The 11,428-nt window shown below is 35.8% G+C and overlaps 1 protein-coding gene across 1 annotated transcript; it reads right to left on the reverse strand.

Annotated features, from left to right (window-relative positions):
* Positions 1-9,288: 9,288 nt before the first annotated feature.
* LOC131037397 (BTB/POZ domain-containing protein POB1-like) lies at positions 9,289-11,200 on the reverse strand. Its single transcript, XM_059221224.1, has 5 exons — positions 11,038-11,200; positions 10,799-10,959; positions 10,537-10,600; positions 10,168-10,444; positions 9,289-10,084 (listed from the first exon to the last, which is right to left on the reverse strand). Exons 1-5 carry the CDS (start codon positions 11,198-11,200, stop codon positions 9,289-9,291), a joined length of 1,461 nt encoding a protein of 486 aa, XP_059077207.1.
* Between the last annotated feature and the right edge of the window lie 228 nt (positions 11,201-11,428).

An 11,428-nucleotide genomic window follows, 5' to 3' on the forward strand; every position in this document is an offset into this window, starting at 1 on the left:
AGCTAGATTCATTCTGTGAGCCATGCAGTGAATTATAGTAATGTACTATGCAAATGAAGTTTCAATCTTTGTACAAAGACCGTTCTTGTGACCTTGCATTACTGAAGCTCCATCTGCTCCAACAAAAACCATTTTTTTGGCTACCGTCATGTCATGCATACCTCCATATTCAATTAAACTTCACTTTGCTAGTTGAAATAATTTTTTCGTTGTCACACTCTCCTTCATTTTAGCAACAGATAGTAGATGAGGTTGGCAGGTATGATTCTCTATAGTATAAACATTCATGCATACCCATGAAGTATTGTCTACTGTCATAACTTTGTCTAAAGAAAATGCAATAAAGTTTGACTCTTTTATTTTTCCCTTTACATCTTCTTTTTCAACCTCAGCAAGACAACTTGCCCATTCCCATCCACAGTTTATTGACCAGTGTCTATTAGTATAGCTAGGAACATTCAAAAAGTGTAATAAACCACTAATTGATGGGAAATTTGTCATAGCACGCTCTCTGATCAAAATATAAAAATCAACGCTTAACTAAACAACTTTTCCCAATTGTTCTATTTGCATTGCTTTTCTGAAACTAGCTTCAATAGAACCTTTAACTTCAGTAGGCTTCATTTGTATTTTCTCATGAAAATAATACTCTTCGACATTCCTCACATGCTTACATTCCTCCTTTATTTTCCATCTTATCACTTATTTTTCAACCCCATCTATCATTTATTTTTCATAAACTTTACCCATATGCTTTTCTATGGTGTCAAATTTTAGCTGCAATCTAATTTCCTTGTTATGTTTCCAAGTGCAAATCTTACACCTGCACTCTATTGGAGGCTCGCCTTCAATTAGATTCTCCATTGGCTCAATGAATGGATACTTTGATGCCCAATTAATTTAAAAATTCCTCATTGACATATCCCACTCCTAATCCTTTTTTGATTGTGGTTCATCATTTTTTGATCTGGCTTTTCTTTTCCCCTTCCGTGCATTATCACCCAAGTCGATTATGTCATTCTGGCTAACTTGGGCATCTACCAGATAATCTTCTTCGAGATCATCTTAATTTGAGATATCAGGTTTGTCGCCGTCTTCAACATGTAGTGTAGGTTGCGAATTTTGTACTTGTACTTGTGATGATGTACCTTCCTTATTTTCACCACACTCTTTTTCAAAGCCAAAGTATGAAGACAATGTTCTTATTTTTGTTGGCCTCTTATGGCCTTCCCACATTCAGGTTTCCTACCCTTCTTCCTTTTCGACATCTCCAATGAAATAAAGGTTGCCAAAAAAATATCAATTCGTTGAAGAAGCAATACTAGGCTATAAAGTATAATATATGTTTCATTGGCCCTATGACCTACAATCTAGATGTCTAAGGTCTGAATGTCCTGACTGACCACTTGGCACTAACAGGTCGCCATTGAATAAAAATGAACTCAACAGTGCAAAAAAATATAGATAAATTCAAAATAACATTATAACACTTCAAAAATATGATCACTCACCTTTAGGTCACTAGCAGTCTCCAATGTAGTCAATGGAAATGATTTTCTTAGTCTAAAACTTCGCTATTGATCAGAATTCAGAGCCTAGAACCCACCAGATTGTGTAGAGATAGATATGATCTTTGCATGTATTTATACCAATCTTTATATAGTGAATTCCACGGGAATTTTATATGGTATACAAATATTTGGGGAATCTTATGTAACTATAACACAACTTATTTAATTTTTGAGGCGAATATGGGTCATCCAAATAATTGGAAAATATAATATAACTGGCGAAAGTTGGGGTGAATGGAGACATGCGTTGACAAAATGTCAGGTGAATTGGGTCCTCCTAGCTAACAAATCTTCACGTGCCTATAGGCAAATTATGGTCATCTATTAAGGCAACCTCGAAGAGTGTAGGTGAAAAAATTAAATTTCCTGTGTGTCCACCATATATTGTATTGGTGAATCCTCACATAGAAACATTTAATTACATAAAACATTTGGTAATCAGGCCATGAATTTGACGGAAATTGATAATGTTCTGGTGACATTGCCACCCCCAGTCGGTACAAAAGATTCATCATTTCCCATGTCACCAGCATGAAAAATTCACCACTAAAGTAATCTCTGTTAACAACTTCAACACACACATGATGGATGATTTTCTAAATTATAATTTGTTTACATCTCGCATGAAGTTTTGACTATTTTGCACTTCAAATTTTTGAATCATTGGTCTCCTGAATTTCTCAACGATGCATCGAGCTAGAGAAGGTAGCGGGGGAGTCTGATATTGTTTTGGTTTTCTGTCTGTGAGGCAATCACTTGTACGGTGCAAATTTTGTCTTAAGACATGATTGGAAATATATCATTGAAGATATTGTTCCACTTTATGCATGCAAATGGTTAACTCCTATCTGTTTTACGCAAGCAACACTCAGATCATCTTGGTTTAATTATACCTTGACACTTGTGTTGTCTTGCAATATCAATATCCATGTACGTTTTACTCAGGTCATTATTGTTCAATTATATCATTATGCTTGTATAAACTTCCAACATATCAAAAGCTCAATGATGACAAACAAAAACAAAGCAAAAACATGTGACTACACAAGAATGACAAATGAAAAAAACGAGGGTGATTAATTAGTTGCATATCATTTTAAACTTGCATTTAGTTGCACATCATTAAAATACATCTTATTTCCAAGATACATCTCACATTACATCATTATAATACATCTCATTTTTAAGATACATCTCACATCATACAAGAACGAAATCACAATAAAAAAAGTATCATCATATTTTTATCATTATAGATCATACATCATAATCAAAATCAAAAGCATTATATCACCATCATCCATAACACATCACATGAGAATCAAAGAAATCGGTGACATATATATATATAAGGGATACAATGTATGTCAAAATACAATAAAATGATCAAAATACAACAGAGACAAGTCTCTTAGGTATGACTATCTCCTGAGGCTGACAGTCTCACAGCAGATGTCCCAGCTCCTGGATCTCCCCAAGTGGATCATGTCAAGAAGGCCTCGTAACACCTCTTCTTTGTGTCCATGTCTGACTCCGACCAGATCAACTGGCTGCATAGGTAGGAGCTCTCTACTCTCTAGGGACTAGATCCTCATATAATCGCCTGTATTACTCGGCCGCCATGGCCGAGTACTGCATCTCCCTTAGTGTGTCCCATATTGCACCACCACCTATCACTCTCTACAATCTCTCTACAAGCTCCTCTGCCCGACCCCAACGCTCTCTCTCTGTATCCTGCTCTATTGTAATCTGTGTAATCTGGTGCTACTATGCTAACACTTGTAGCTATAGTTGTTGCACTATAACCTATAGGGATCTAATCTGTGAGTCCTATCGATGGGTAGGTACCCTAATCTGAATGGGTACCTGTGTCATGGCCCCACCCATGCCTGTCCTTGTTCGAGGCACCAATGGAGGTAGAATATATGATCTCCTCCTCTAGATAGGTCACCTATCATCCTCTATACCCCCCATAGCCGCTAATACTGTGCCTACCCTACCAATACCACCAGCACCAAGGATAAGTCCTCCTCCTCATCCTCTATATCATCCTCTATCTCTCCCTCCATCACCCCCTCATCCTCTATCTCTCCCCAAACCTCCTCTATCACCTCCATATCCTCCTCCTCCATCATTCCCACCTCCCTCTTTGACCTCCTCTCCCTCCTCATCTCTCTAGCTGCTCATTGTCAAAAGAAGGTACCATCTCTGTTGGATCTGATATCCGTGCCACTGCATGTGCCATGAAGTAGGTCAAGGACTCCTCTGTCATCCCTGCATCAACAACCCTAGCTTTGTAATCCCAGATCTAGCCTGCCAATGTTATGTACTCCTCTATTGTCACTACACTATACATTGTGGGCCCCCATTCGGGCACATCATGTCTCTTGTGAGCATATAAACATTCTCTCTATGGTATCCCCTACTGTTATACTACCACTGCATACGGCTATGCAAAAATTGCTCGATAATAAAGGGTATCCACCCGATCAAATATATAGACATATACACATAGGGCATCTCTAGGTCATCCTCCGCCCACACCTCGCAATCCATATACGGTCTCTAGATGACCATATCAATATCATCCAATGCTCTCTGCTAGTGCTCTAGTTTTCCCAGTTTGCGTTGGACATCTATACCTATATATCCATATGCATATGCCTGCCCAATTAGCCTATCCCTATCTGCAAGTGGTCTTGCCATAGTAATGTGTTCCCAAGCCCACACCTGTAATAAGGTCACCCCCACTAACAAACTATTGTATCCTAGATATACCACCTGGTGAAGCTCTCTATAAAGGTGGGCTAACATGCAAGACCCCCATGCAAACCTGCCTCTCTATGTAACCATGTCCTCCAAAACCATCCCCATCCCATAGCTAGTCCCTTCGACCTACAGTCGGGACATAAGAATCCACCAATGAAGCTTGCTAACATAGAGGGTAGAGGAGCATAACCAAGATCTACAAACTCCTGCCATGGGATCTCATACCCACAAATCTGATCATCCTAGAACATGCGACGGAGAGACTTTGTCCCACCCTCCTTAGTCTACTCATACGGCAACAAGGCCCCCACAATCGGAATGCATAGAATGCGATAACAGTCCTCAAGTGTGACTGTTATCTCGCTAGTAGCCAAATGAAAGGTGTTTGTGTCACTATGCCACCTCTCTACCAAAGTTATCAACAAACCCAAAGTATGTCTAATAATGAAGTCAAACCACATCTCTCAATCACATCCCTATCAGCCTGTGTCAATCATGGAATCAATGATGACAGTCATGGAAATCGCTCTCATGACTGAAGTACACCAAGTTGTGCTACAAAACAACAAATGTCCATCATTAGTTCCCACATCTATCCGATATATCCAATCAAAACAAAATCAACTTGAAACAATGAAGCATAAAATCAATCATCCATATCAAAATCAAATCAAGTCCCATATCAAAATCAATCAAGTCCCATATCGAAAATCAAGTCCCATATCAAAATCAAATCAAAAATCTATATCAAAAATCAAAATCCATATTGCAAGCATCATATCAAGAAATCATATCCAAGACCCATAACGCAAGCACCATATCGAGAAATCATCTCAAAGACCCATAACGCAAGCAACTCAAAATCCATATCGCAAGCATCATATCAAGAATCATATAAAAAATCAAGATTCGAAACTCATATCAATCGCAAGGCAAAAACCAAAGATCCACATCAACAAAAAATCAAGATCCTCATTCAAATAATCAATCAGCTTGGCACTTCATAACGAAAGCAATTTCAATAGACTCTCAAGACTTAGACATCATCATAGCAGGCAAAACATTGGGTCATAACCCATCTTGAAATACTCAGCATGCACCTATCCACTCTGAAGCCATCTACCTCATCTATTCCCCCCGTGATGCATTCTTCCAAGTCTTTTCTATCCATTTTTCTCACCCGTGCGCCACAATATCCCTCCCATGCATTAAGCTGCTAAACATGCGCTATCTTTCCTCCCCTAAGTGCTAAAATCTTTATTCTATGCACTAAACTAACCTATGCGCTAACTGGAGTTTCCATGTAGCTAACCTGCTTACCCTATGTGATATCCTACACCTTCTTTGTGCTAAACTGTCAATCATATGCACTAAAAGCCTAAACATGCTATCTAACACCTAAGACACTGACCTAACTAGGTTACCCTACACATTATGATGCTTATCATATGTGCTACACTAGACTCCCTACATGCTAAAATGGTGAAATTGAAAGCAAAATTGAAAAACGTGATCAAAATCAACAAAATAAATAAAAAACGTGGCAAAATTTAGTTGACTTACAGGTGGAACATACACAGTGGGCCTCTGGTATTGACGGACGTGCTCAAATCAGTGAGAAGCATAAGGAACCAACATTTTCATCAGAGCTAAGGTGTCACAATCGCAAGGAGACAAATGTGCAAATGACAAGAATAGAATCACTTTTGACCTTTTTATAGGGTAAAAGTCAAAAGGGGTTAGTAGGTGGGGCATGTATTTGGCTCATTTTCTCACTTTTAACCTTGTCAAACATCATTTTTCAAGAGATGAATCAATTACAATGCATTCAACACAGTCAAAATTTCAAAATGCAATTAATTCAAAAACTCTTATCAAATCAACAAAATTGTCAAAATTCCCTAATTCATCTCTCGAGGGGGCATCGTCAATATCATTCATCAAATTTGGGGCATCATATCGATATCTCAACACAAATATCATAGCCAGCAAAATTTTCTTTGAATCAACATGTGCACACACGTTACTTCAAAGAGGGGTAAAATGTAGACGTATAAAAATGACCACTTTTCTAAGTGAATATTTAATATTCATTTAAACCTCATTCCTCTATTTTATTAAATTCTATTTAATTAAATTATTCAAATTCATCTATTTAATTAAATAAATTACTCAATTTATTTAATTAAGATCACCAAAGCGTTTCATAGCCTTTAATTAAATAAATCACTTTATTTAGTTAATTTCTCTTTCTCTCCTTTTAATTAAACAGATTTGGGAGACACACTTGAAGGGATTTCTCTCCTCTTAGATGATAATTATTGCATTTATATTCTCACAATATCTTTGCCTTTGGATCTTGCTCCATATCAGTTTTCATATTGTTCTAGTTTGTCTCTTTCTTTCCTGATTGAGCATATACCTAATTTGATTGTGGCATCATCATCTTTCATGGACAAAGAGACACACGAGTATTTTCAGAGATGCCATTATACATTTGGATTTTTCTTCCTACCAATTCACATCTAGAATGGAAAGTGTATGTGCATTTATATGTGGTTTTATTTCTTCTTAAGGGGAGACATTTTTTTCCAAGCATTGCATCTTGCTTTTTCTTTCATCACTTACCATTATGGTAGGAGATTATTCATTATGAGGTGGCTACGTAGTCTCTCACATTCCCTCCTATGTAGGGGCTATTGATTGTATTTTCATGATGGATCTATCTCTTAGGGAGTATTGGTGTTTAGAAATCCATACATCACTCATCTTAAATCACTTAACTTCATTTGCTTTAGCTCTTTTTTGGAGAGGATTTTTGTCCCATGAGGTTTTCCCCTTTTCTCTATTTATAAGATATTGTTTTCTTTTGCATTGTACATGGGTATCTAACATGGCATAGTTGTCGAGACCCTTATGTTGCATTTTGATATTAGCATTGCATCATTTATATTTTTTCTCCCTAAGTTACACTTAAGGGGGGGCATTAGAGTAAATATTATTTACTCTTCTTGCTTAAGTTCCACTAGGCATATTAGTTGTCATACTATATTTTCTAGATTGCATTGATACTTGTGTCGAGTAGTTGAGTTTACCTCTCCTACCTACCATTGCATCTAGCTATGCCACATGACATTTCCCATGCCCTTATTAATCTATCTTCTTTCCTATATAAGAAAAGGCATTGCAAATTATTATTCATCTCAATATCATACCATTTCCTTGTGATTAATATTTTTTTCTTTATTCATGGAAGCTATAGTAGTCATTGATCATGGCTTGGAGTTCATTTCTCTAACATTGTCATAATATCTTGTAGATATTTTATAGACATGACTATAAACCAATTAGTCTTCCATTTTTGGGTGGTACTAAGTTGACTTTAAATGTATGTGTCCAAGTTTCGATGATGACTATGAGAATATTTCTAAGTTTCCTTATGCTAGTTCCATTTGGAGTTTAATGTATGCAATCGTTTTCACTAGACTAGATATAGCCTAAGCAATAGGAATTTTGAGCAAATTTACGTCTAATCCTAGCAAAGCACATCAAATTTTTTTTGAGAGGGAGTTTAGATATTTGTGAGGTAATCCTAATTGCTATTTGGTTAGTCATGGTATTGATGGTGTGGTTAAGTCATTGGACATATAGGGATTTGTTGATGCAAATTGGGTAGGTGACTTGGATAGTCAAAGGTCCACTAGTGGTTATATATTTACTTTGTTTAGAGGAGAAATGAGTTGGATGAGTAAGAGGCAGCCCACAATTTATGTCCACATTGAGACATGAAGGGTCATGCATTAGGAAGCAATGATACACTTTCCCCTATTCTCTAATGGAGTTTTATCTTGAAAGGGTTTCTCATGTAAATTTGTTGAATCTTTTGGTATGGTGATTTTGTATTTATGTTGAATGTTACAATGAAATATTTATTTTAGATTTATTTTCAAATTTGGTAATCTTTTTAGATTTGTAAACATAAGAAAGTTAATAATATTGCAAGCTTTTTTCACTTTTTTGTTTCTCAACAAAAGCATCTAAATGAATTGGTAGGAATCTTAACTATTATAAATGTACCTCATCTCACTATACTCTTTCTAGGTGAGTTGGTTTCTATAAACAACATTTGGGAACTTCCCTAGTAAGGATTAGTTTTCTTATCAAGCTCATTGATTGACTTAATGATGGTAAAGTATGAATACAAATCAAAGGTGGACATTCAATATGCCTAAGATAACTATGTAAGCATGTGATGCAATTATGGTGCAACTATGATGCTCTCATATGCCTTTTCCCATGATTATCATAAACAATCCAAATAATTTAGGTTTAGTACTTAAAAGTATGCCACCTTAGCATGTAATTTAAAATAATTTACACTATAGTCATATCATATCATAAATATACTAGTAACAAAAGGAAATATAAATATAGGTTCATTTTGAGAAATTCAAAGTATATAAACATCAATTTAATCACCTATTAAAAGATGTACAACAAACACACACACACACACACATATATATACTTTTGACAAGTTCCAATTACTTTACTTTAATACTATCCTCTTCACGTTCTTCTCAATAACCATGAATGAAAGAATGAATTATAACTGTCATTCTTATAATCAGCAATTAATTATTAGTTAGTCAGTAAATTGAATATAATTTTTAATTTATGAATATATTTAATTTAATTTACTCACAATTATAAATATTTGTATTTCTATATTCTAAATTTATTTAACAAGCATAAATAAATCATCCAAAATTAAAAAATGATCATGGGGACTACGAAATCTAACACAAATAAAATAATGTTCATATTGTGGACAAGGTGTTATCCCTTTGAGAAAACATTGTATTGCATTTTAGGGAGAAGGAACAAATATGAGAGTTTGATTGTGAAATAGGTGATACAGTACATTATACCATGGAAAAAAGAAAAACTATGTCTTCAGAATAAGCAATATACGCAAGTAGAGAACATTGTCTATAAAGTATGAATTGCTGTCAGATATGAATTCTGACCAATTCATACCGAGTAGGTCTGGAGAACCAACCATCTTCTTATAATATAATTTGTCAGTGGCACGGGACCTCATGACAAAGTTACGCGAAGGATTTAAACGACAAGAAAATATGTATTCCACAGTAATCTCAGCCTTGCTTGCCATTTGAAGGCATAGTCCAAAGGAGATGGGAAACCCTTCCTTATTCTTTGTACTAAAAGCTTTAAGAAGAAATAATTGGTCCCCAAAGTAGATAAATTGAGATGCTAGAAAATCTGGTTTATCCCGCAGAGTTAAGAATTCATCTTTTTTGATATTCCAGAATACCATGCACTCCTTGTGAGGCGTATCAATCTTCACAATTCTGATAGTTTTGCTAATGTAAGATCTTTCACAGAACATCTCATGGTGAAATTCTTGTGCGCTGTGGTTCTTCCTTCTATATGGAGCTTCTTCTTTGTAAAGAAGTGCCTCCAAAATTAGTTTCAATGTACCCACACCTTCAATTTCTTTACTTGAAAAGATTTCTTTCAGCTTCTCTTTGGACAGGTAGGGGAAACGTATCGAGTATATAAGCTTCTTGTTTAACACTTCTCTCCTTTCATCATCATCAGGATAATGTTTTCTAGTCCATTCCATAACAAAGTCATAAAGGATATCTTCCGATCTAACTTGTAATTCATCACTGGACAAAATTTCTTGAAGGATGGGCAAAGGTATTTCTCCTTCAAATCTGTAACATATTCAGTATTGAACATTGAGTATATGATCTAAGATCTTGCTTAAACTAAGATATTTCTTCCAAATAAAACTTACTCTTGAATCATCCTAAAGTTCTGGACAAGAAATCTTTTCGCAGCAATTATCAATGGCTGAACTCCATCAACCATACACATGTTGGGAGGGAGGTCCAGAAAAAGTAATGCGTTTTCTACTGTTGTTGGCGGACTCAAGGCATCGATGCAGTGATGAACACATGATGCAACCTCAAATTTGTTGGCAACCATCAACAAATCCAACAATGCAGCACTTGTCTCAGTCTTGGGTTTTCCACAGTACATAAAGTTTAATAGATCCATGAAGGCTTCTCCATCTGCAATCACCCAAATGTTTCTATATATTAAACATTTGAACACTACTCTAATTGCCTAGGTTTCAGAGAAAGTAGCCTCTATGTAAACATACCTGCACAACTTAAATGAAGAGTGATAACTCTTTGCTTAGATTCAACTGTACCATTTGAAAAAAGCTTCATTTCACAAGAAACAAGAAAGATTTCGATAAGTAAAAGGTATTTTTCACTGTGCTTGTTATCAGAATTCAACCAAGTAAGTCTTGAATTGAACTCATTGTTTTTTAATCAGAAAAATAGTTGCACACATTTTATGTAAAAGAAAGGTATACAGTTAGAAAAAGTTTTGCACAAGATTTGGTGAAGGATTCTTACATTGTAGAAATATGGGCTTTTTACAGCTAGAATAGCTGAGCTGACATGTACATTAATGACTTTGGCTGGGGAAAAGCAGTCCATCTTGGTTTTAAAACTATTTCCATTCGGATCATTTTCTTTCAACCAGACATCAAACGAAATATTATTGACGAGCTGATCTAAATAGCATAGAAGAAGTATTGTATGTTATTGGTTGTACGCTATTGAAAGGGAAAACATACAGTTCAAGTACTTACCATCTGAAGATCTTTGGAAAGGATCTTTGAATGTATCGGGTGTTGAAATGGGTGAAAAGGGTTGCCTATCATCAATTACGTCAGACATGATCTCTATTCGCAGTAAACGGTCAGAAAAGGCCATTTTGTCGAAGGCGAAGGAGAAATCCTCTTCTGGTGCCATTATCTGAACTATAATGAAGTTAAGAGCGTTATGACAGTTTACTGTGACTTGTTGGAGTTTAATACTGTGTATATTTGGGTTTCTTTTCTAGGTGAAACTCACAATGCAAATTTTGCTTGTTGGAATAGTTAGACATATAGCCTTATATCGAGTAGAGAATTTCAGAGTCTATATAGACAGTGACACTGAAATTGCATCTCTAAGTGCAAAGGATGTGTCAATTGGTGA

Source organism: Cryptomeria japonica, chromosome 5 (genome assembly GCF_030272615.1).
Source record: "Cryptomeria japonica chromosome 5, Sugi_1.0, whole genome shotgun sequence".
Taxonomy (NCBI): Eukaryota; Viridiplantae; Streptophyta; class Pinopsida; order Cupressales; family Cupressaceae; genus Cryptomeria; species Cryptomeria japonica.

What these genes read in the sequence shown, in the direction of transcription:
- LOC131037397 (XM_059221224.1), bottom strand. Translation starts at nt 11,200, where the DNA reads ATGGCACCAGAAGAGGATTTCTCCTTCGCCTTCGACAAAATGGCCTTT. An exon ending in TTTCCAAAGATCTTCAGATG is followed by an intron (nt 10,960 to 11,037) that starts GTAAGTACTTGA and finishes TATGCTATTTAG; the next exon opens with ATCAGCTCGTCAATAATATT. An exon ending in AAAGCCCATATTTCTACAAT is followed by an intron (nt 10,601 to 10,798) that starts GTAAGAATCCTT and finishes TGTGAAATGAAG; the next exon opens with CTTTTTTCAAATGGTACAGT.